Source organism: Pipistrellus hanaki, assembly GCF_964339955.1.
Source record: "Pipistrellus hanaki genome assembly, chromosome: 17".
Classification (NCBI taxonomy): Eukaryota; Metazoa; Chordata; class Mammalia; order Chiroptera; family Vespertilionidae; genus Pipistrellus; species Pipistrellus hanaki.
In genome coordinates, this window is record NC_140519.1 from 2,138,817 (window position 1) to 2,165,463 (window position 26,647).

General features: G+C 48.9%; 1 protein-coding gene across 4 annotated transcripts in view; it reads right to left on the bottom strand.

Annotated features, from left to right (window-relative positions):
* RMDN1 (regulator of microtubule dynamics 1) overlaps window positions 1-26,647 on the bottom strand; it is a 33,860-nt gene that overhangs the window by 2,029 nt on the left and 5,184 nt on the right. For all 4 annotated transcript variants that reach the window (XR_014793217.1, XM_084864773.1, XM_084864774.1 and 1 more), the window contains exons 2-8: window positions 25,600-25,717; window positions 15,327-15,423; window positions 12,789-12,948; window positions 9,688-9,777; window positions 7,345-7,400; window positions 6,703-6,790; window positions 2,783-2,813 (exon numbers count right to left, since the gene is read on the bottom strand). Coding sequence is in view for 3 of the 4 variants with exons in the window: in XM_084864773.1 (XP_084720899.1) it covers window positions 2,783-2,813; window positions 6,703-6,790; window positions 7,345-7,400; window positions 9,688-9,777; window positions 12,789-12,948; window positions 15,327-15,423; window positions 25,600-25,717 (640 nt within the window). In the remaining variant the exon portion in view is untranslated. The remainder of the gene's footprint in view (window positions 1-2,782; window positions 2,814-6,702; window positions 6,791-7,344; window positions 7,401-9,687; window positions 9,778-12,788; window positions 12,949-15,326; window positions 15,424-25,599; window positions 25,718-26,647) is intronic.

Genomic DNA, 26,647 nt, shown 5'->3' on the forward strand with positions numbered 1-26,647 from the left:
GCCGTGGAGGAGCATGCCTGCTGAGGGCAGGGCCCTGGCAGGGGAAGTTCAAGTGCCAGAGAGAGAGGGTCTTCCAGCCTAGACAGGGCCAGGAGGAAAGGCCGCCTGCACTGGCTTCTGGGTAAAACTCGGAGAAGCCACTCCCGGGAATTATTTTAGCTCCAGGAGAGCCAGCCCACGGTTTTCCCCAAACCTCCCCTCTCTCGCCCTTCAGGAATCTGCCCTCCTAGACCCCATGCAGAGAAGGAGAAGCCATGAGGAGATGGGACAGGAGGCGGTAACCGAGCCGGAGTAGAGGGTTCCAGAGACGGAGACGTTGTGACAATTAATCAGAAACGGCGCCTTCCTGATGCTTTGCTATCATGCAAGCCTTCGGGCGGGTCCTGCCGAGCAGGCTCTCAAACTTCATTTTCTGAGGAAGTTTTGTAGGAATGCACTTGCATTTTCTGGGTGTATTTGGTAACACGCTTATGTCGCCGACTTCTGTGGTTTAAACTTAGAAGGCTGGGGGAGGGGAAGAGAGCGGCGGGGAGAGGACCCATGGGGACACAGAGAGGGGGACATATGTAATTCCTTCAACAAAAAGATCCATTAACAAAAAGGATAAACAGGACGGGAGGGCAGTGCGAGTGTGAAGGCTGTACTTCCTCAGAGCAATCGAGGCACGGAACGCCAGGATGAAACTCTGCTAACCAGGCGCCACGTCAGCGTGCGGCTCGGAGCCTGAACCAGCAGCAGGACCACTCCAGAGGGCCAGCACAGCCCACTCCTCTGTCATTTTTAAATCCTCACTCGAGGATTTCTCTGACTGACTTAGAGAAAGGAAGGGGGGGAGGGGAAGGGAGAGGAGGACATTGATCGGTTACTTCCCTTAATGCCCTGACCAGGGAATTAAACCGGCAACCTGAGTAAGAGACCTGACCAGGAATCCAATCCGCCACCTTTCGGTGCATGGAGCATGTTCCAGCCAACTGAGTACACAGCCAGGGCACAGGGCCTACTCCTTACTCAAGAGAATAAAACCTTTAGACTGTTTGATAATGCCTAGCACAAAAGTGTGTCAAGATACAGTATTTTTGTTTTAAATGCCTATCCTTCCTATCTAATAAAAAGGTAATATGCAAATTGACCATACCCACAAGCCACACCCACCATCCAATCAGGAGCAAGCATGCAAATTAACCCAACCAAGATGCTGCAGCCAAGGAGAGAGGAGGAGGCTTGGGTTTGCCCGACAATGGAGGAAGCCAAGCTTTCTGACTGCCCTGGCCTGCCTTGGCCTCTGCTTAAGGCTACAAAGTTTCAATTATAGAAGATAAATAAATCCCAACAGAAATGGCAGCAGACATAGAGTGAGCAGGAGGCTTGGCTCCACTCAAGGCTACAGTTTCAATTATAGAAGATAAATAAATTCCAGGGCCTCCGCTTCAGTCACCGGGGTGTGTGGCCAGCCTGCAAACCACCACAGGCCCTTGTCCAGGCCGCCCCACACCACACAGGAACCCCCACCCTGATCCGGGACACCCTTCAGGGCAAACCAGTTGGCCCCTATCCATGCACCAGGCCTCTATCCTATCTAATGAAATAGTAATATGCAAAGTGACCATCACTCCAACTCATAAGATGGCTTCCCCCATGTGGTCAAAGATGACTGCCCCCATGTGGACACAAGATGGCCAGCAGGAGAGGGCAGTTGGGAGGAACCAGGCATGCAAGGGAGGGAAGTTGTGGATGATCAAGCCTGCAGTGGAGGGCAGTTAGGGGTGACCAGGCTGGCAGAGGAGGGAAGTTGGGGGTGACCAGGCCTGCAGGAAAGGGTAGCTGCGGGGGGGGGGGGGGGGGGGGGGGGGCAGGCCTGTAAGGGAGGGCAGTTGGAGGCAATCAAGCCTGCAGAGAAGGGCAATTAGGGGTGACCAGGCTGGCAGAAGAGGGAAGTTGGGGGTGATCAGGCCTACAGGGAAGGCATTTGGAGGGTCCCAGGCCTGCAGGAGAGGGCAGTTAGGGGCAAACAGGTAGGCAGGGGAGCAATTTGGCATCAATCAGGCTGGCAGGGGGTTATCAGGCTGGCAGGCAGAAGTGGTTAGGGGCAATTAGGAAGGCAGGTATGTGAGCAATAGGAGCTAGCAGTCCTGAATTGTGAGAGGGATGTCTGACTGCCTGTTTAGGCCCAATTCCACTGGGATTGGGTCTAAATGGGCAGTCGGACATCCCTTGAGGGGTGCCAGATTGGAGGGAGCAGTCTATGCTGAGGGACACCACCTCCTGTGCACGAATTTCATGCACCAGGCCTCTAGTCTATATAATAAAAGCGTCAGTGAATGTTACAGCGGAACCAGAACGACCAGTTGCTATGATGAGCATTGACCACCAGGGGGCAGACATTCAATGGAGCTGCCCCTGGTGGTCAGTGCGCTCCCACAGGGAGAGCACTGCTCAGCCAGAAGCCGGGATCACAGCTGGCGAGCACGGCAGTGGTGGCGGGAGCCTCTGCCACCTCTGTGGCATCACTAAGGAGCAGCAAGCAGGCAGGCAGTGAGGAACAAGGGGACCTGGACTGCGAGAGGGATTTCCAACTGCTGGCCGAGGCCCAATCCCGGCGGGGAGCAGGCCTAAGCCAAAGGGCAGACAACCCCGGAGGGAGCCCGGATCGCAAGGGGACGCAGGCCGGGCTGAGAGACAACTCCTCCCTCCCCAACCCCCCCCAAGTGCACAGGCCTCTGGTTATATAAAAGCAGTCACATAATTTTAAATGTATTAGTATCTAAAATAAAAAATACTTTACCTTGCTCTGCCTTTTGAAAGTAGCCTAAGGCCTGTAAAAACAAAGAATGCAAACATATGTAAGGATTAAAATAGATTCAGTATTTAAAAATCTTCTCAAACTCTATTCCTGTATTACATATAAGCAAGGAAGTCAATGAAAACCCCTTAAAATAATGGCCCATTCATCAACAGTGAGCGTAACATAGCACTCAAGGCCCTGAGCACAGAGCGCATGACCCTCGAGCCCCAAGGTCCCGGCCACCCCTGGGTCCCGGCACAGCCTCGTGCAGAGGAAGGCAGCCACGGGCAGCGGGCTCTCCTCTCTCTTCAGTCCCAGCAGGGCACCCTGAAAATTAAACAAATCCGAAGCTGCATTTTCTTGGTGACACACCGGTTGTACCAGGGAGTTTTTAAATTAGTTTATTATTGAAACTAGTGGCCTGGTGCATGAAATTCATGCACAGGTGGGGGGTGTCCCTCAGCCCGACCTGTACCCTCGAGGGATGTCCGATTACCAGTTTAGGGATTGGGCCTAAATTGGCTGTCAGACATCCATCTCGAAATCTGGAACTGCTGGCTCATAATCGCTCACCTGCCTGCTGATCAACCCTAACCACTCTGCATGCCAGCCTGCGCACCCCAATCACACCCCCCACTGGCCTTCTCACCCCCAACTGCCATCTCCCTTGCTGACCTGCTCGCCCCCAATTGCCCCTGCCAATCTGCTTGCCCCAGCTGCCGTTCCCCTAAATGCCTCTGCCCTGCCACCATGGCTTTGTCCAGAAGGTCTCCTGGTCTAATTAGCATATTACCCTTTTATTAGCATGGGTAGATAGATAGATTGATTGATTTCAGAGAGGAAGGGAGAGGGGGAGAAACATCAGTGATAGAGAATCATGGATCAGCTGCCTCCTGCACGCCCCCTACTGGGGATCGAGCCCCTAACCCGGGCTTGTGCCCTTGACCAGAATTGAACTCGGGACCCTGCAGTTTGCAGGCTGATGCTCTATCCACTGAGCCACACCAGCCAAGGCACCACCAGTCACTTTTAGAACGTTGTATTGCTTCTAGAAGAAACCCATGCCACCCTACCCATCTAGCTGCCTGTGCGCCCTTCCCCTCCCCACATCTGCACACTGCTGTTCAAACATTTAATGGGAATGGGACCACACACAATGGGCGTCTTGTGACCGGCTGCCTCACTTCGGTGTATACTTCTGAGAGGCGGGTTGCAGGGTCCCATGTGGCTGACAACCATTGGAGGAGCGGCCGCACCATTTCCATTCCGATAGCAGGTGAGGGTGAGGGCTTGTCCACATCCTCGCCTACACTTGCCGTCATGTAGCTTTGGTTCTAGTCCACGGTGACCTCGGAGTCCGCCGAAGCATTGCTCTCTGGAGCACAAGCTATGCTTTTCGATTCAGTTTTGAAGTGGAAGTGTGTAAAATGTCTGCACAAACATCCCTATAAGTAAGTTCTCGCTGGGGAGACCCTGGGGAGGGCGCCGGGGCACCAGCCAACCCTCCGCAGGGCTGGCCACAGGCTGCACTGGGCTTGGGGAGCAGGGGAGGAAGCCCGAGGGGCAGGAGCAGCTTTGGGGCCATGCCTGTCGCAGTGACGGCCGCTCCCGCAGGCCAAGGCGAGTGGTGCCCCGGGGGGGTGTGGGGAAACCTTCTCTGAATGAAGCCCTCAGAGCCGAGGAGCTCCCGTCTGCAGGATCCACTGTGCCCACTGTCCTGGCTTCTACGCCTCAGAAAGCAAAGGTCTGATCAGCAAAAATGACAACTTTAAAGAAGTGACGTGGGCTCCACCTCAGAGTGGCTCAGACATGGCTCACGGTCCAGTGGGACTGCAGGCACCAGTGTGTGTGGGCAGCGGCCACGTAGTGCAGGCCCTCTGGCAGGGCCGAGTGCAGGGAGGAGCCGGGCTTCGTTGGGCGAGAACGTTCACGGGGCTGCAGGCTCCCTCTTCAAACACTGATCGCTGTCACGTCTGGCCCCCAACTCCCGTCCACGGGACCCTCCTCACAGAGTGAAGGGAGCCAGGCCAGGTCTCTCCCGGGCCGTCCCAGGGCCTGCTGGCTCTCCTGGGTCTGTGCAGCAGATTGCGGGGCTCCCCACTGGGCAGCGCAGCCACAGCTGCAGCCCTGAGGCCAGGCTCTGGGCTTGGAGCTGGGGTCCCCAGTGCTGTAGCCCATTGATCTGTAGCCCCCCTGATCCGCAGCCCCACCCCCCAACCACTGCCCCCCTGATCCGCAGCCCCCCCCAACCACTGCCCCCCTGATCCGCAGCCCCCCCCTACCACTGCCCCCCTGATCCGCAGCCCCACCCCACAACCACTGCCCCCCTGATCCGCAGCCCCACCCCACAACCACTGCCCCCATGATCCGCAGCCCCACCCCCCAATCACCGCCCCCCTGATCTGCAGCCCCACCCCCCAACCACTGCCCCCCTGATCCGCAGCCCCCCCCAACCACCGCCCCCTGATCCGCAGCCCCACCCCACAACCACTGCCCCCCTGATCCGCAGCCCCACCCCCCAACCACTGCCCCCCTGGTCCGCAGCCCCACCCCCCAACCACTGCCCCCCTGATCCGCAGCCCCACTCCATCCACCGCCCCCTGATCCGCAGCCCCACCCCCCAACCACCGCCCCCCTGGTCCGCAGCCCCCCCATCCACCGCCCCCCTGGTTCGCAGCCCCCTGAGCAGTGACTGTGCTCACGTGGGTGTGCTGGCGCACGGGGCTGGAGACACTGGGAGCGGCAGCTGTTCAGGTCCTTGCTGTTTGGTTGTCATGTAATGGCATCGGGGCTAAAATGCTACTGTGAGTCTAAAAGGGCTAATTCTTTATGACTCACTTACACAGTTTTTATAATACACTTCCTGCCAATTGATTTCTTAAAAACTACTGGTCTGCTAGAGCAGAGTATCTTTTCTCTCAGAATGCACCGTTTTTAATAACAATAGGCATTTCCCAGCTGTGCAACTGCACACCTCTGTGCACCTGACATCGGAACCAGCACAGCTGTCTGGAAAGCAGCAGGCCCTCACCATGACGAGGACTCAGAAAGCCATTTATGGCCTGTTACTCACTCGGAACATTTTTTCATAAGCAAACCCAAAATGTTTGCCCACCCCTAACTGGCTCTACTCAGTGGATAGAGCATCAGCCTGTGGACTGAAGGGTCCCAGGTTTGATTCGGGTCAAGGGCATGTACCTTAGTTATGGGCACATCCCCAGTAGAGGGCATGCAGGAGGCAGCTGATCAATGTTTTTCATCAATGTTTCTAACTCTCTATCACTCACCAGCTTCCTTCCTCTCTGTAAAAAATCAATAAAGTATATTTAAAAAAACACACACACAAAAGAAATAAATAAACCTGAGAATGCTATGCTATTAACCTTTAAAAAAAAAGTTTTCCCAGAAATCCCCCTCAACATCCTTTCAACGGCACTTACAAAACGTATGGAGCCCAGCTAGTGTTGCTCAGTGGGTTAAGGGTCGACCTATGAGCCAGGAGGTCATGTTTGGTTCCCGGTCAGGGAACATGCCCGGGTTGTGGGCTGGATCCCCGTGGGGGGCCGACAGGAGGCAGCCGGTCAGTGATGCTCTCTCATCACTGAAGTTTCTCTCTCTCCCTATCCTTCCTCTGAAATCAGTAAGAATGTCTTTTTTCCCAGCCCGGCAGGGAAAGGACGAACGGAGACCTTGTCCCCACAGCCTGCTGCGCAGCCGGCGCTGTGCTTCCCGTTGTTTGGGATTCAGGCCGGCACAAGCTTCAACAGAAGACAGGGCAGCTGTTCGCCGCGGGCATCATGAGTCCCCCTGGAGAAATCGACCCAGAGTCACGGACACAGTGAAGGACACAGTGAAGGACACAGTGAAGGTCGTGTGGCTGCCCCGACGAGTGCCCCCTCCCCCCGGAGGTCAGCACTCACCTCCTCGTAGGTGGAGCTGGGAGGGGCTGCAAACAGCATGTTGGCAATTCTCCTCTGGTACCAGGGCATTTCAGCAAACGTGTAGCACCTGGGGCAGGGAAACGTTCACACATCGAACTGCACTTATTTTCTCTTCAAGACAATCAAGCATCTTAACAGACACACCAGTACTCCCGTGCTGTCTGTGTAAGCAGCGTGTACTGGACATAACCTACAGGCTCACATCCACACCGAGTCAGGCAGGGAGTGACTGACACTGCTCGGGAACTTGTGGTCACAGGTGGACAGCAGCACGGGAAGGCCCGGAGCCTCCTGGGGGAGGCGTGGGCAGAAGCACATGCTCAGGGCTGGGCACCTCCTGTGCGTCAGGCCGCCCTGGGGCGCTGGACGGACGTGCACGGGGATGAGGGGGGACCGTGCACCTGTTGCTAAGTGATCCGAGTAATTGCATCTAACAAGATCACAGTCAAATTTATGTTTTCTAACTACACACACAGCTGCTGGTTGATTTAATGGATTAAGCACTCCTGACTACCAAGTAGCATTTTAAAATAGCTTACATCTTGATTTTTTATACTCTACATTACAAAATAAGATCATACTACATACCACTGAAATATTTATTCAAAGAAATTTTCTTACCAAATGCCCATTAGGTGAATCGAGGTAGCATCTTTAGGGTTCAATTCAATTGCTTTCTAACAAGAAATGAGAAAATCAATCACTTGCTTTCTAAGCAGCAATAAAAAATTTTCTTGTCTACTGAGGAAGCACCAGGTAAACTATGTCAGTAAAGTGTCCCTCGCTTCTATTTACACGTGACAGCCCCATGTGAATTAACGTAAAGTATAAATGACAATGACTTTAACGAAATTACTCCTTTTTACATTGTTTTGTTGGATACTGCTAAGGAAATTTCAGAGTTTGATGTAGTGCCATTAAAAACAAAAGACCCTTTTTACAAGCGGGACTGCCTAGCTATGCTCTGTGCACACCCGCACCGTCGCGCTCAGGTAGGTGTGAGGTAGGTGTGAGACACGCACATGCACGTCTCTGCACTGCGGCCGGTGTGACACGCACATTCATGTCTCTGCACTGCGGCCGGTGTGACACGCACATGCACGTCTTTGCACTGCGGCCGGTGTGACACGCACATTCATGTCTCTGCACTGCGGCCGGTGTGACACACACATTCATGTCTCTGCACTGCGGCCGGTGTGACACGCACATGCACATCTTTGCACTGCGGCCGGTGTGACACGCACATTCACGTCTCTGCACTGCGGCCGTTGTGGCTCTGAGCCAGACTCCCGGGCTCCAACCGCAGCTCACGCCTCCTAACCGCTTGGCCTTGGGATGTTTCTACATTCCCGCCTGGGTTTACTTTCAGAGAACTGAGACAGTGCACCTCCCTTTGGGGCTGTGGTGACAGTGACATGGCCGTCACAGAGGCGCTGGCACAGAGTGTCTCCCGTCGCCACCGTTTCCTTTTCTCAGGTCCAGGCATGGCAGCGGCAGAGGTCCCAGAGCAAGGCGGACAGTGTGCGCGGGCAGGGCTCCGGCTCACTGATGTGGTTAAAAACTGCTTTCCCTTAATACAGTGATATGTTCCAGCAAAACACAACTGACGTATAGACAACTTCTACCCCAAGCTCTTTCCCTGTCCGAGTCCACCAGAACACCGAGCCCTACAAAAGCCAGCTCAGTCACTGTCTCCTCTTCTTGCTCAGAGCCGGGCAGGCCTAGCGAGAAGCCAGCCTCCCCCCCTGCCCTGGGCACCAGAGCCCACCTCTCACCGGCTTCTCCCAGCAAGCTTCCAGGTTAACCTAAGAGTCTTCAAAACCCCAATGACGGCACTCCTTCTGACTTAGGTAAATACAGAATCTGAAATAATAGTACAAATAGTACAAATAGTAAACACTAAACACTGTCATTTTAAAACACACTTAACACATACATTTAAAAAGCTAATAAAAAACACTGGATTTTAAAAAATTATAGCCTTCATGCTTGAAGTTTAGAATGAAGGCTACATTAATATATTTTCTATGCTTTTTCACTATTCCATTGGCAGTTCCCTGTCATGTGTTTCTACACACCAAGGCACAGAGTAACTGAGATGTGGCATTAGGAAGATGCCACAGTCACTGCATCTAAGACACCATCACACTATCTTATGTCCCACTAAGACTACAAAGCAAGTATGAGATACCACTGATTACACAATGCAGTCTGATTTCAAAGACTTAAAATGTGAAAAAGACCTATTAAATTGAAACGCATGCACACGTACTACTGATGCCTGAAGAAGCTAGGTCTCCTGACTTCCCATCCAACCTTCTTGTCAACTAGTCATTAGGAAACCTAGAAGCTGAGTCTATCGCCATAAATTCAGAAACCTGCTGCCCAGCCTACCTGCCAGTACCCCTGCACGTGCTTCCCCACCCAGCCTCCTCTGTAGGTGAGAGGCTCTGGAATTCCGCGGGAGAGAGGAGCATGCTGCACCAGGGCCCGTGTCGGGCGGGCGGTGGGGTCGCACACGTGCACCGTGGAACAGAGGCGTGGAGAGCCGAGGAAGCACTCACGGTGATGCTGCACTAACGCCAAGGTGATGTGAGCACACCCAGAGGTCACAGCGCACACGGGGCTGTCCCTAGGCAGAGGCTGCGATGCTGGACTGTTAGGAGAGACCACACTCCCACAGACTGGCCTTGGCCACAGGACTTGTGTGGCTCGCCGGGGTATTACCAGGTGTGAGGCAGGTTTGCACACGGACTCTCCCTGGGCCGCCCACTCTTGGAAGCCAGCAGCCATGCGGTAAAGTAACAAACACCATCGGAGACAGGCCGGTGAGCACAGCCCGCGGGAGCTGCGCCGCACCCGGCACAGAGCACGGTGCTGCCAGACCTCAGGCCGCGCCCCTCAGCAGCTGCCCGGACAGAGAACACCACCCAGAAAGCCCACGCCTGCCCAGCTCACTGGTACCTCAAAGTGCTCCTTGATGACGTAGGCGTTTGCGATTTTAGCCTTGATGCCTTCGTAATCTCCCACGTCACTGATGCAGATGGCACACCACTAGAAACAGAAAGCGGTGTAAGGATAACAACGCTTAACACTGGTCCATGCCACACAGGGCAAATGAGTACTCATTCCTCATTCCACAACAGTTACTGCGCGTCAGCACGGAGCTGGGAACATGGGACGGCAGCGAAGTGGACGGGCTCGGACTCCAGGAGAAACTGGCCGTGTGTGTCTTGGACAGGCACAGGGCAGAGAGCAGCAAATCCCCGGGATGGTCGACAACATAACACCGTAGTGATTCACGGCGATGGTCTGAGTTACGAATTTCGAAAAATCCAAGATCAACTATCATCTTCCTTCCTCGTCCCTTGTTCTGGGTGCTGCCTCCCCCCACATCGGCACGGTCTCTGTCCTCACAGCGCTCCTGCCAACCATGGGTCCCGTCAGGCTTGGACAACAGGACCAGACGCAACATTGGAGCATCTGCCCAGGAGAGAAACCCAGGACCCCACACCCCACTCCCAGTGCCGCGGGGTCTCCGCACACCCAGTGCCCGGGATCACAGATGCGACCCGCAGTGAACCAAGTCGAGGGCTGGCAGCCTCGGAGCCATCGAGCCCGTGCTTCCTGCAGCCTAAAGGCCCTGCCTCAGGTCTGTGGAATACAACAGGTTCCAATATAAACACCCGTTCCTGTATGAGCTTATTTCTGTGGGATTTTAATAATTTTAACGCTCAAACTTCTGTTTAGAATTTCTTTCCACCAAAATATTTTGTATCTTTCAATGATTAAGAATAAACAAGTATTGTTTAAAACACACACACACACACACACCAGCCAGACCCGAGAACCCAGGTGACGGAGGATCACGCGGGCTCTCACCTGACTTGCTCCCAGATGTCAGGGCTCAGAACACAACCCCTTATCTCGGGCACCCACTGTCACCTACAAGCACAGCAGACCTCCCCCCAGTGAGGCTGCGTCTTGTGACTCACAGCGAATACCAACAAGCCAGAGCTAATGGCAGGAGGTGTGATCTTAACGATTTTATTTCTATATTTGTACTCTTTTTTCTTTTTTCTTTTTTTAATATGAACAATAAAGATTTATTTTTAAAAAGTATATATTTGATCTGGTTAACATATATAACATATGTTATATATAACATATATAATACATATAGCACATATAGTATATATTATATAAATGTATATGATATATGTATGATAGGCCATTCAAGAACTCTTTTTTCTTAAAAATTTTTTTATTGGTTTCAGAGAGGAAGGAAGAGGGAGAAATAGAAACATCAATGATGAGGAGAGAGTCATTGATGGGCTGCCCCTGTGCAGCCCTACTGGGGATCAAGCTCGAAACTTGGGCATGTGCCCTGCCTGGGAATCGAACCATGGCTTCCAGGTTCATAGGTCGATGCTTAACCACTAAGCTACACCAGCTGGGCTCTATTCTTTTTTTTAATTTCCAAAATGTCTATTGTCTATATTGAATTTACATTATTTAAAAAAATAAAAAATAAAACTTTTAAATGGATATTCTAGCCAAGAAGGAGTAATACTTACCTTCTTGCCTAAAACAGTAAAAAAAACAAAAACCAAACACAGACAAAATATAAGAAATAATGACTCTCAAGATGCCACACAGTAGGCAGCAGAGACACCTGAGAGACAAGTGAGCCTCGGGGCTTCCCATCAGGAACACCGTGCGGGAGCTCTGGCCAGGGAACCGGGAGGACAGAAAAACGAAAGAAAGCACAACTCTCTCTCTATAGATGACGGCATCTTACAAAACCCTAAAGAATCCCCAATAAATGAGTTCAGCAAAGCTACAGGATATAAAATCAATATATAAACACCAACTGGATTCATATACACTAGCAAGGAATATGAAAGTGAAACTCAGAAAAGAATTCTAATTACAGTAGCATCAAAAAGATATGGAAGCCCGACCGGTATGGCTCCATGGTTGAGTGTCGAATTATGAACCAGGAGGTCATGGTTCAATTCCTGGTCAGGGCACATGTCCAGGTTGTGGGCTCAGTCCCCGGTGGGGAGTGTGCAGGAGACAGTCAATCAATGATTCTCATTTTTTAAAAATATGTATTTTATTGATATTTTTACAGAGGAAGAGAGAGGGATAGAATAGAGAGTTAGAAGAATCATCGATCAGCTGCCTCTTGCACACCCCCTACTGGGGATGTGCCTGCAACCAAGGTACATGCCCTTGACCGGAATTGAACTCAAGACCCTTCAGTCCGCAGGCCTACGCTCTATCCACTGAGCCAAACCGGTTTCGGCTCTCTCTCCTCATTGATGTTTCTCCCTCTCTCTCTCTCTCTCTCTCTCTCTCTCTCTCCCTTTCTCTCTAGGAAATCAGTAAGAAATATGTGTATTTAAATAAAAAAAAAAAAAAAAAAGAGGTATGGAAGCAACCTGTGTCCAACAATAGACAGAAATGGATAAAGAATGTTATTTGTAACATGGGTGGACTGGTTCTGGGCCACAAAAGAAGTCTTGACAAATTTAAAATAATTATATCTGTTTTCCCTGAATATAAATGCGCGTGCACGCACTGGAGGGCGGAGATGGGGAAAAAGGAGGGGCCCAAAAGGAGGCACTGGGAAATGGGTCACAGTGGCCTGCGGCTCCACTGGGACACCTGATGTGATCGAGTGACGTCCTCATCCAAACACCAACGCCCCGTGTCCCAGCGTCACTGGGCCTCTGCTGGGCCGGGCAGGAGGCAGGGCTGGCGGTCCGTGTGAGAAGCGGCTCAGACGGAAACAGAGCGGGAGGAAATGGGAGACCTGTCAGGTGCTTGCACTCCTGGGAGCTGAGATCCAGGGACACGTGGAACGGCTCCCATGGTGCCCACAGGGCACACCCAGAGGCCGCACCACGCACTCTCGGAGGAGGTGCTCCAGAGGGAAGAAAAGCCCGGGAGTCCCTCTCTATGTACGGTGGAGGCGGCTCCTCCTGTGGAGATCAGGGACAGGCCAGCAGACAGCGGGCCCTCTGGACGAGGCAGCCGCCGTGACCGCAGGGCCTTACCTTGTGAGCCGCAGAGCTCGCGTGGTCCTTGTCCAGCGCCCGCTGGGCGTACCCCAGCGCCTCGTACACCAGCGCCTTCTTCTCCTCCGCCGAGGTCCCGCCGAGCTGGGCCAAGTCCCGGGAGGCCCGCGCCAGACGCCACAGCAGCTCTGCGTCTTCACTAGTTGGAAGTAAACGTGAAACCACCATTTTATCGATTTTAGAGAGAGACATCGATTATTTCCTCTATGCACCCCAATTGGGGACCGAACCCACCACCGAGGCATGTGCCGACTTAAGAACAGAGCCAGTGACCTTTTGGAGTTTGGGACGATACTCCAACAATCCGAGCCACCGGCCTGGATAAAACCACCGTTTCAGCTCGCATTCTGGAAACGGCCGAAGGTGGCATCACTAAGGAATACACTGGTCTTTCCGTTCAGCGAGGGTACAGCCAGCGGCACAGCATCCAATGCCATTATTCTCACATTCCGCTGGTTATTCTCTCACACGACTTTATTTGCTACAATTCCCTACAAAATGCCCAGTATCACACACAGCTATTTACTTACCTGTCATGCCTAACACACGCCTTCCTCTGAGCACCTGCCCAGCAAACGCAGCCGTAACCGGGCCGCACTGCCAGCCGGCGCTCACACGGCACAGGCACAGCGCCTGACACACAGTCTGCTGGGCCCACCCAGGGTCCCTCACCAACAGGCACTGAAACGTGCCTGTCAATGAGCGACTGAGGACAACCTCCACATGAACCATCTGTACGAGCCGTCCCCGCCAGGAGGCATGGCGTTCCTCAAGGAAGGGCACTCAACTCCTTAAAGAACGGCCACTTAAATAAAACTATGTAAATTAAGAAATGGTCACTAAACAAAAGAATAACCACAATTAAGAGGCAGAAGTAGTTTTAAAACCTTAAATTCTTTTTTATTAAATGTCTACCTTTAAGTCTACCTTACAGTTGCTTATGTGGTAAATAATGTAATAATTATAATACAAGAATAAACTGTGTTACCTGTAAGAATAACTCTACACCTACTTTTGCCCCACCTGTGCTTTTTGTTTTTTTGGTTAATCCTCGCACAGCAATATTTTTTCCATGGATTTAGACAGAGTAGAAGAGAGGGAGACAGACAGACAGACAGAGAAAACATCATTGTGAGAGAGACACATCGACTGGCTGCCTTCTACACAGGCCCTAGCCAGGGCCGAGGTTTGAGCCTACAACCGAGGTACAGGCCCTTGAAGAGAATCGAACCTATGATCCTTCAGTATGCGTGCCAACCCTCTAAACACTGAGCCAAACCAGCTAGTGTTATTTCTTCTTTTTAAATATTTATTTATTTTTATAGAGGGAGAGAAACACTGATGTGAGAGCAGAACATGGAGCAGCTGCCTCCTACCAGGGATCCAGCCCAAACCCAGGCATGTGCCCTGTCTTACTGGGAATCAAACCCACAACTTTTTAGTGCAAAGGGCCAGCCAACTGAGCCACACGGGCCAGGGCCCACCCTGTATTTGTTAACAAAAATGGTACTAATAAAATTTTAAACTGCGGGAAGCAATAGCATATTTACAATTCAATGGCTATGGAGTAACACCTAACAGCTCACTTTCCAAGTAATTTCTGAAGTGAGTGTGCAATGCCAAACCATCCACACTTAGTCACTGCAGGACAGGGAAGAAGATGGGTCCTGCAGACACTGAGAAAGTACAGTAATCGGCCTTGGGAACCGCAGAACGGCAGTAGAAAATGACGTTGTAGCTTTAGTTAGGATATGAGGTTGATCAATGACCTGGAAATACCTTGACTTACTTTATGGTCTGAACCCACTCCACCTCTATCTGCCCCCTAAAAAGTACACACTGATACTCTGGGCTAAACATGTACTCTACTTTTTATTTTGTATTTTTAAAGGTTTATTAGAGAGAGAGAAACATTGATGTGAGAGAGAAACTTCTATCAGTTGCCTCTGTACACTCCTCAACCAGGAACTGAACCAGCAATCTGGTATGTGCCCTGATCAGGAAGTCCAACAGGTGACCTTTTGGTGCCTGGGACAACCAACTGAGCCACACTGGCCAGGACAAGCATGCTATTTTTTAAAAAGGAGGTATTTTTAGTTTCTCTAAAAAACCATACTTCCAAAATGGCACACAGATACCATCCAGTGGAGGCATGCAACTATCCCAATTCACTTAAATCTTATACTAATCAGATATTAACTTAAAGAAATGATAAATACACAATAGAGATGACAAACACATATTCAGCTACTTACTTTTATGATCCAAAACAAAATCATAAAATAAAATGGACAAAGTATTTCAAATTTATACTAGAATAAGTTGAGCAACCTTTTCTAAATCAAAATGTAGCATTTTGGAATAATTTAATGTAAAAAAGAAATAGCTATAAATGAAACTCTAAGAAATGTTATTCTGAGTAAAAAGCTTTAAAGAACTGTGAAAACTTCTCCCGCTGAGTGCTGAGTTTAACAGGAGAATGGAAGGCAGCCGCCACCCAGGCCACGCACTGCTCACCTCTCCTTGTACTCGGTCAGCAGCTGATAGAGCTTCTCCGTCTCTCCGCTCTCATACAGGTAGTCTGCCTGCTGCAGGATTTCTTCGACTCGGAAGCCTGGAAACAAAACAGTCAGCAGGTCTTCCCAAGCACAGAAAATTAGACTCTGTGTATCTAAATGTATAGGCATGAAGCCATCGTAGTGATTTACTCAAATCATGGAAAAAATATTAGAACACTTATTCTGTCCTAAATATGATGCATTTTTAAAAAGGAGACAGGAACCTCTGTGAGAAGTTAAGGTGCCTCCTCACCCTCCAGTCTGCACTACTCTGCACTCAGTACCACCACTGTGGACCATGACAGAACACCAGTTCCATTAACCACTGCGGGACCAACCACACTGTTCTACTCGGTTCTCTTACCACCTGGCTCATAGACACGTCACAGGGAAAAAGAGGCAAACGTGTCATCAGCAGGAACTTAGATGAAATTAACAACAGAGAACCTGAAACACTTCACTGATACAGGGCTCCAACTAATTCATCAACTGGTCTAGACACCCCGCCAACACCCAACCCTTACCCACAGTGCAACGCTCTGAAAGTGACTAGTGGCTGAACTCGGGATCCCCCAGTGTTACTAGAAACGGACCCCGAATCTTGTCTTCTGTCAGGGTGCTTACTACTCAATCCTACAAACAACCCCTCATTCCAATGTGTCCATTTCACTTTCTTATTCACTCTGGAATGCTTTGATTAATCACAGTGCATCACAGGTTAGTTTTTGAAATACTAAAACCTAGATCATAAAAAAAAACAAAAACTCATGAATTATGCTAAAACCGGTGTGGCTCAGTGGATAGAACATCGGTCTGCGGACTGAAAAGTCCCAGGTTCGATTCCGGTCAAGGGCATGTACATTGGTTGCAGGCACATCCCCAGTGGGGGTTGTGCAAGGGGCAGCTGGTCGATGTTTCTCTCATCATTGATGTTTCTAGCTCTCTATTCCTCTCTGTAAAAAAAAATCAATAAAATACACTTAAAAAAAAAACAGCAATCATACTATTGTAAGAAAAATTAAGTAACAGAAAAAAAAAAAAACACCCTAAAATTATAGTGTTTTTAATATATTTTATTGATTTTTTTATAGAGAGGAAGGGAGAGGCATAGAGAGTTAGAAACATTGATGCGAGAGAAACATCAATCAGCTGCTTCCTGCACACCCCATACTGGGAATGACTGCAACCAAGGTACATGCCCTTGACAGGAATCAAACCTGGGACCTTTGAGTCCACAGATCGACGATCTATCCACTGAGACAAACTCAAGATGCAATAGTGTGTGTGTTGTTGTTTTTAATTTCTCCTTAAACCTTAAATCTATGCTAGAGTTTAATAAAATTCAGCTGGTGTAAGACTTAAGAAAATACTGCTTACCTTGTTGTTTGCTACTGCCTGCATTGTTGTTTGCTTCCTGCCAAGCTGGGTTTCCCGCCGCAGCTGAATTTGAGTTTCCCGCCGCAGCTGAGTTTGAGTTTCCCGCTCAGCTGAGCTTCCCGCTCAGCTGAGTACTGCTGATAGAGCCACCCCCGCCCTGGGCTTGACCCTGAGAGCCACTGCTGTCCCAAGCCCGGCGGTCCTAATCAGAGAAGGACAGCTGTTTCCCTCCAAACCCAACTGACCCTGAAGCTGCTTGTGGTTTTTGCCTTTATAAGCCCGCTGTAAACCCTCAACGGGGCCCTTCCATCAGCTACTGAGCTGGAGGTTGGGTCCCGGCGCCGGTCAATAAACCTTTTGCTTGTTGCATCGAGACAAGTGTTTGTGTGGTTCGTGAGGTCGCCTCCGCCGTGCAGGACAAAAGGCCTGTTTGGGTCTTGCACTGGTTAATTTTTTAAATATTTTATTGATTTTTTTACAGAGAGGAAGGGAAAGGCATAGAGTTAGAAACATCAATGAGAGAGAAATATCGAACAGCTGCCTCCTGCACACCCCCTACTGGGGATGTGCCCACTACCAAGGTACATGCCCTTGACTGGAATCGAACCTGGGGCCTTTCAGTCCACAGGCCGACCTCCATTCACTGAGCCAAACCGGTTTCGGCAATTCAGCTGGTTAATTTTATTTATTTATTTATTCCAGCTGGTTAATTTTAACAGCTGGTTATTTTTCTTAAGTTTGCTTTCATTGTATTCTATATTTTTATCAATGGCTGACTCTTCCAATTTGGGTTAGAACAACCCAAAATTCTTTAAGAAGGAGTGAGCAGCAATCTCGGCACCCTCCGTCGGTACTGGTGGCAGAGCCGGCCCCATCAGGTCCACATCCGGATCCCGGGAACCTGTGAAAGGGTGGAGCCCCCAGGTAAAGGGGAATTAAGTTGACAGATGGATTAAGGCTGCTACTCAGCTAACTTTGAAATAGGAAATTATCTTGGATCTGGCTGGGCCCAAGATCATAGGTCATTAGGCACCGGGAGGGAGGCAGAAGAGTCAGGAGGTCTGACCATGGAGCCGGCCTGGGGGCAGGGCTGGGCTGGAGCCAGGAGGGCTCAAACAGGATGCGGAGGAAGCCTCTGAGCGGAGGAGCCAGGAACACTCTCCCTTGAGCCTCCAGAGAACACAGCCCTGCCCATCTCTGCCTGAACCAGCAGGGACCACTTCGGACTTCTGTCCTATGAACTGGAAGGCACTGTGTTGTTTTGAGTCACTGAGTGTGTGGAAAGGTGAAGCAGTGGTGACAGAAACTATACAACATCAAGTATACTGGTGTGGCAGGTCTGAGTGTGCAAGTGGCATAAGTGAGCAACAGTTACACTCAGTCCTACTCACACTCAGGGATGCCCTCCCACTCCCCGAGCACCCTGCAGAGACCACTGCCCCTAACATGACCTGAACTCCACAGTCACCACCCAGGCGATTAGAAGAAACATGTAGAAATCTAGTGAATAATGTAAAATATTTAGCTTTTTCATTTATGCTTCTATAATTTAAGTCACTTACCTCCTGTTCCTCTACTTTACAGCACATGCGCTACATGCCGTGGCTTAAATCTGCTCTCCCTGACCCTAACAGACAGCTCTGAAGCCGCCAGGGAAGAGGCACTTCCTCCGACACTGCAGACCCCAGCACCGGGTGGGGGCATGCATCATGCACACCCTGCAAATCGGCTGTGAGTTACTCATTTGGTACTCTGCATGACCCCGAAAACAGTTAAAAAATAAGCAATGTCACTGACATAAAGAGACCACCCTCTTTAAAAGGGACTCAACTTTTAAATTAAAGTAAGTTACTTTTCAACTTCAGCCAAAGTGAACTGAGGCATTCATTTACCTACAAATGTAGTGAAATTTCACATTCAGCTGGCACCCCCACTGGGCTGCCGGCCCCTCTCCAGCTCAGGGCTGGGAAGCATCGTGAAGAACTGCAGGAGAGAGGAAACTGGTGTGAATCAGTGGATAGAGCGTCGGCCTGCGGACTGAAAGGTCCCAGGTTTGATTCCAGTCAAGGGCATGTACCTTGGTTGCGGGCACATTCCCAATAGGGGGTGTCTGGAGGGAGCTAATCGATATCTCTCTCTCATCGATGTTTCTAACTCTCTATCCCTCTCCCTTTCTCTCTGTAAAAAAAATCAATAAAATATGTTTAAAAAAAAAAAAAAGAATTGCAGAAGAGTGCATGGGCATCCACTGGACTGAGTGTGTCCTGAATGTGAATACGCACACGATCATAATTCTTAAATATTTGATGATGTGGCTGCATGAGTGCAGTGATCAACTCTGGTTTTCTGGTCCCCTCGCTGATGCACCCTGGACTGTGTCAGAGTCCCTGGACAGGGACGGAGCCCCATCTAAGCTGGGACCAGCTTTACTTCTGAAGTTTCTCCGTAGAGAGCTTAGGAGGCTCAGAAGGAGCATCGGTAGAGAAGCAAGGTGAGTGCAGAGAGGCTGGACGTGCTCAGCAGGGCCTTTCAAGCACGCCGCGTGGCCAGCACACACAGGAGCGCTGTGCACGTGCTACACACGGGGAGGGGCTTTCGAGCTGTCCACTGGACGGCAATGAAGAACGTCCTCCGGGAGTGCTTCGATCACTGCCGGCCAGTAGGTATCTGGCACAACTGTGTGGCCAACAGAGACGTTGCCATAACAATGGTCCCACAACCTGCTCCACTGGAATGCCAGAAGCATACACGCCCTTAGATTAACTTCTAAAAATATCACAATGCAAAAAAAAAGTCTCTCTGCAGAATGCAATTCAATTCCAGTAAATGGAGAAAAAATGTAACTGGTTTCAATGAGCACGAAGCAGATCTAAAGAGAATTAAACAAAAGCTCTCATGAATGGAATTATTTGAAGACTAACTTCAAAACACATGAAAAGTAAGAACCACAGCACAGCAAAGGGAAAGGAGAGGACAAGGAAAGCCTGCGAGGACCACTGAAGCCACGTTTCCACACAAACACGGTGGTTTTCCAAGTTATAAAAACGTGGCTTATTTTGTCCGCAACTGATGTCTTTCGGGGCTACATCCTCGTCTCAGAAGCAAATTACATGAACACGCCAATCGGCTGATTATAAAGGGAGGTTTTGTTTAAGAAAACAAAGCCAAAGAAAACGAAGGGAGGCTAATATACTAGTACATCCGCATTCTGTTTCCACACTAACTGTCAAGTGCTCTAAGTACGCTGGAAAATAGAGCGAGGTTCTAAAACACAGGCAGGCTTTGTTGTGATCTGCAATAAAAACAGTGGATTCGGTTTTCAGAATAAGTGACACTCAGGATATTAAAATGCTGCTTTTTCAAGGTGTGATCTGGTGCTACGACTGGCACTACATCTAGAGTTATTGCACAAATGTGCACTTCTTCTTCCACACGGCGGAGGAAGTGGGACTCAGGACCAGCACATCCGTGCGCATAATCCGCACGCACTGGGTAAAAAGGTCAGGATGCCTGTAACATCACACACACTGTGGGCCAAAGAGCAGCTACACGCACAGCAGGCAGGCACTGCACGTCGGAAGTCCCAGCACATCTTGGCGCAGTCACTCAGGAGCTGTAGAAAGTAGGTCCGTCCTGGTGCTGAGCAGACTCACTGGAAAGCTCAGGAGTGCTACCCCACTTCCCTTTCCAACGCGTACGAATTCAAGGTCAGTCCGATGTAAAACATTGGTGTAAAATCCTGTACAGCTGTCTCCTCAGGAGGTTTAGAACAGTCCGTCTAAATAACGTTCAATCAGAGCTCCTTCAGGATTTCCCCAAGTTTCTGCACTTTGTCAGAGGGGCCTCCTGGCCAGGGTCACGTCACCTTTGTGAGTCGGGGCCAAAGTACCATTCTCTCCCAGGACACACTCACTCCGGTGGGAGCCCCAGGCGCTCTCCTACAATTCCTCAGGACGCTTTCCGCACTGAGCTGAGGGGCCTCAGCCGTTAGGTGCCTTTCGTTTCCACGCCCAGCCCCAGGGAGCACTTCTGGTGCACAGGCCCCACCACTCAGGATCTCTGTCCTCTCCCGACACTGAACTCAGACCCTTCAGAAGGACGCCAGCGAGGTTTACGCCATTGCACACTGTGCTCTGCGTCTCATGCCCTCCAGGATCCGTCCACAACAGATGTCAAGTGGGTGCAAAACCGCTGCCAATAAGAAATGGACATGGGAAGTGTCCAGATGACACCACTTCAGGGACACATGTTTGGGAACACACCCCAGGCTACATGCATGAAAACACCCCGGAATGGAAACAACGCTCGGTGTGCGGCAGGGATGACACTGGGAGTCACTCCTTTAAAGATGGACACTGGCCTGACCACACCAGGCATGTGTCTCCTCTTCTGGGGCACGTGTCTGCTGCAGTGACCTCCAGGCTGCAGTCTGCAGGGACAAGGTCGCCTCTGCTGGAAACAAGAAAGGCTGTCTGGCTCAACACCCGCCAGGCACCCTGCTTTCTGCGTAATCCGGTGACTGCCAACCTTTCAGACCTCACGGACTACCAGTTGGCTACCGCTGCTCCAAAAGTTTCCTTAAACCAGCGGTCACCAACCTTTCAGGCCTCCCGGACCTCCGTAGTCCGGACCACTGGTTGGTGACTGCTGACGTAATCAATATCGCAAAGCCCAGGGCACCACTCGAGCATTTCATACGGTGCGGAGGATCCAGGCCAGACCGCACGACCGGGTCCTGCAATGGAGAGCTCACTGGGGAGAACGGCCTCATCTACAGGGAATGCCCCATCGGCTCACCTCCGCAGGTGCCATCAGGCTGGGTGTTGCCTACAGGGACAGGGCGCCACCAATGGTGGGCACCCTGGCTGGTCCATAGGAGTCCGGGGAAGTGGGGGCAGCCCTAGCAAGTTTGGCTCAGTGGACAGAGATCAGCCTGTGGACTGAAGGGTTCCAGATTTGATTCTAGTTAAGAGCATATGCCTGGATTACAGGCTAGATCCCCAGTAGGGGGCATATAGAAGGCAGCTGATCAATGATCCTCTCACATCATTAATGTTTCTATCTCTCTCTCCCTTCCACTTTCTCTAGAAACAATGGAAATATCATTGAATGAGGATTAACAAAAAAATAAAAACTGATTTATTCTACCAGTATTTGCCAAAATATGTCTTTGAGCCAGAGACAAAACCAAGTCATCTATTTTGTCCTTCATGAAAAAGGTACTTTACAAAAAAGATACAAAACACACAGCAGAGAAACCAAGATGGAGGCATAAGTAAACACCTGAACTTGCTGCCTTGCACAACCACTTCAAAACTATAACTAAAAGACAAAACGGACATCATCCAGAACCACAGGAAGGCTGGCTGAGTGGAAATTCTACAACTAGAAGGAAGAGGAAAGCACACTGAGACTCAGAAGAGCTGTGGAAGCAAAGCGCAAAGGTACGGAGGCTCAGAGAGGGCTGGCAATTGAGTACGTGGCTGACTTTTTGAAGCAGGAGGGAGACACAAGCTCTTGACTGCTCTGAACTCCAGTTCTGGGTGAGATTCTGGGGACTCAGAATCATATGGGGAGAAACTGGACTGCCTGGCAGCGGCGGAACTCGAGTGTGGCTTTCTCTCAGAGGTGCTTGCAATGATTACCAAGGGACACTGAGACCCAGAGGCCTCTTAGGGCAGGGCTGACAGGAAGCCATTGCTATTTGCTCCACCTGAGACTCCACCCCATCCAGCTGTGCACAGACTTTTGCATATAAATGGCCTGCTACTTTGAAATCTAAACTTAACTAACAAACTGCAGCTGAGTCAGAGAGAACCAGAACATCCAAAAGAAGGCCCAAAGCCCCACAGCAGTTGCATTGCTTCACAACTGGGCCTCATCTGGGCACCTCCAAGACCCAAACAAAGAAGAGGAATCTGGAGATCCCTCCATAGCTCCTGCTAGACGGCCTCAGGTAGAAGCTAAATTAACACCTCCTTGGAGATCCAAGAGCCAGTGTACCCACAGGTCAGAGTAGGACCACCCAGATTACATCTCCTCAGATCCATAAGGGACACACTCAGGGGGCAGATTCAGTGAGCACCAAAGCCCCACTGAAGCAAGTCTTGCCTCATAAGGGTATCTCCAGCACAGAAGTTCTCCCATCATAAACACAGCTGATCCTCAGAGCCAATTGGCCTGCAGATCATTTCTTCCCAGTGATAACCAACAACAATCAAGGCTTAACTACAACAATACTATGCACACAGCCCACAAAGGGGTTCACTAAGAGTGTCCATCTCAGGTAACTGGGGAGGATGAGCCACTGAGCCCTATAGGACACCTAGGACACAAAGCTGCTCTATCAAAACAGGGAAGCAGCCAAAATTTAGAGTCAAAGAAATGTATTATGAATTAAAGAAATGGAGGAAAGTAAACTACTAAATATAAAGTTCAAAACCACGGCATTTTTATCTTTTCTAGAAAATTTTCAAGAATTTTCTAGAAAAGGTTGATCAATTTAGTGAGACAGTTGAGGACATAAAAAAAGACCAACTAGAAATTAAGCATACACAGATTGAAATGAAAAATAATGTACAGAGATCCAACAGCAGACTAGAGCAGTGGTCGGCAAACTGGCTCGCGAGTCACATGCGGCTCTTTGGCCCCTTGAGTGTGGCTCTTCCACAAAATACCATGGCCTGGGCTAAGTCTATTTTGAAGAAGTGGCGTTAGAAGTTTAAATTTAAAAAATTTGGCTCTCAAAAGAAATTTCAATCGTTGTACTGTTGATATTTGACTCTGTTGACTAATGAGTTTGCTGACCACTGGACTAGAGGATCACTAGAATCTAGTCAAAGATTTGAAATACAAAGAAGCAAAAAACACCCAACCGGAAAAGCAAAAAGAAAAAAGAACCCAAAAATATGAAGGCAGTGTAAGGAGCCTCTGGGACAACTTCAAGCATACTAACATCTGAATTATGGGGATGCCAGAAGAAGAGAGAGAGCAAGATACTGAAAATCTATTTGAAGAAGTAACTTTCCCCCCCTGGTAAAAGAAATGGACTTACAAGTCCAGGAAGCACATAGAACCCCAAACAAAAGGAATCCAAAGAGGACCACACCAAGACACATCATAATTAAAATGCCAAGAGCAAAAGACAATGAGAATATTAAAAGCAGCAAGAGAAAAACAGTTAGTTACCTACAAGGGAACACCCATAAGACTGTCAGCTGATTTCTCAACAGAAACTATGCAGGCCACAAGGGAGTGGCAAGAAATATTCAAAGTGATGAATAGCAAGAACCTACAACCAAGATTACTCTACCCAGCAAAGCTATCATTCAGAATTGAAGGTCAGATGAAGAGCTTCACAAATAAGAAAAAGCTACTAAAAGAGTGCATCACTGCCAAACCAGAATTATATGAAATGCTGAAGGGTATTCTTTAAGTAAAGGAAGAGGAAGAAGAAGAAAAAGGTAAAGATAAAAATTATGAACAACAAATAATATCTATCAACAAATGAATCTAAAAATCAAGTGAATCAAAACTCTGATGAACAGAATAAACTGGTGAATATAATAGAATCAGGGGCATAGATAGGGAGTGGACTGATAATCCTGGGGGGTGGAGGGGGAAAGGGGTGTGAGGAGTGTGGAAGAGATTGGACAAAAATTTTACACCTATAGATGAGGACAGTGGGGTGGGGGGTAAGGGAATGTGGTGGAGTGGGAACCGGATAGAGGGGAGCTATTAGGGGAAAAAAGAGGAACAACTGTAATAATTTGAAAAATAAAGATTAAAAAAAAACAACACAGCAGTTATCAATTACCTACTTTTTAAAGAATAGTCACAGGTAAATAAAACCAGTAACTAGTAATTCTTAGCTAATATTCTGAAGTTTTGTATCTACTGGAACTTTAGTAAGAATGTCTATTCAAAATCGAATCTGCTTCTTTCCCCACCTCCTTCTTAACGATTAAAAAGTGGGGCTGTGAAAAGGGCTTAATCCATCAATTAAGAGAGTTTTTCTAATATGCTGAAATGTTGGCTCTGTCTACATACACACCTTAACTAACTTTAATTTTTAAAATATGGCAACTCTAAATATATGTTTACTTATCTACAATATGCCAAATAAGAAATTTGATGTAATTTTTTTTTTTTTACTTTTCAACCAGTTATTTGATATTTAGTATCAAATTGCATTCTGTTTATAAACTAAATACTTCCACCTCGAAGTACCTGGGCCTTTGGTAACGTACCAGGAAGAGGGTGCCACGTCAGCATAAGGGAATGAATGAATCACTGCGCTGTTATAAAGCAGGGATTGACCCAGAGAGCAAGCGCTGTCAGCTTGGGGGTCAGATATGGCCTCTGTGAGATATTCTCCTTTCCCTCCACAACCCCTCAGCCCTTTAAAAATATATCAAACACTTTTATTCCAAGGATCCTACAGAATTGTAATATACCAGAGCCTCAGCTCAGGATTAAGTCGTGTGCATGTAGGGTCCCCTAGGCCTAACCTACCATCAGGGCCATGTCCTCTGCCCCTCGAAGCCTTGCACGCTCCACAGATGCTGCTGTTGCTCCGCAACGCTCCAGAAGTCCCACCCGCCCACCGTGGGACGCCTCAAGGCACTTCCTAGTGAGTCTGGTATTTGGTTGTGACGACATGACAGCATCATGACCGCAGGCCTTTTATGATATAGGTTAATAGAATATTTCTCATGGAAGGAACTATAGCTATTAGAAGAATTTATGTCAGACTGACACATAGAGGAAAGCAGAAAATAATCTAGCTTATAATATTAGTTTCAATATCTACTAAAAAATAACTAAGTTATTAACTCAAAAACTAGCTGACTTACCTTTGGCTGCAGCATGAACCACAGCAGCTGGAGAAAGGAGCTGATAAGTTTCAAACCCCAAGTAAGACAAGGCTGAGAACATAAGGCTTCTTTGGAAAGCTCCTGGGTTTCCCATCACCTGTGAAAACATCAAACAGAAAATGGGAAGCAACTGCTCCAGTAAGCAAAGATTACATCCCCTTCGCCCACCACAGCAATCGATCCTAAGAGCACTGGACGCTTAAAATTCACCTCATCAGATTCTTCAGTACAACTATTTCACATTGCTGCTTTATAAGGAGAGCATATCCTGTTAAGAAAAGAAAAATTTAAAACAACTGCTAAGGGTGGCAGCTTATCTAAAACTCAGTCACGTTCACTGATAAGTGCTGGAGTGAGGAAGCCAGGATATTCTAATGGTATGGCTTAATACACAAGACACCAACATATAACTGTCAGTCCTTTTTTTAAAACTAGTTCTTTTTTATTTATTTCAGAGAGAGGAAATGAGAGAGAAACATCAGTTTGTTGTTCCACTTACTTATACACTCATTGATTCTTGCATGTGCCCTGACCAGGGATTGAACTCACAACCTTGGCATATCAGAACAGTGATCTAACCAACTGAGCTACTCGGCCAGGGCAATCATATCAATCTTAAGACCACACGAGATGAAATATATTATATATGATAATTCTGCACATAAAGGTGTAAATGGCTTTCAGTAAAGATTCTTCAAAGGTGACCCACAGCCCCGGCCAGTGTGACAGCTGGGTGAGCGTCTTCCTGTGCACAAAGGCTCCGGTTCAATTCCTGGCGGTACAATCCCTGCTTGAGGGGTGCCCAGCGGACTGTACGCTCACACTCTCTCTCTCCTTCCTCTCTCTTTCTCATCAATAAAAAGATTTTAATTAAAAAAATAAAACAGATTTTATTTTAAAAAATAAAACAGTGGCATGACATTTTAAAAAAAACTGATCCACAAACCCACAGTTTTCAGTAAACAATGAATAAAATGAAGAGTATATCCAAGATATAGAAATGACTTTTCATAACTCTGGCCAGGAC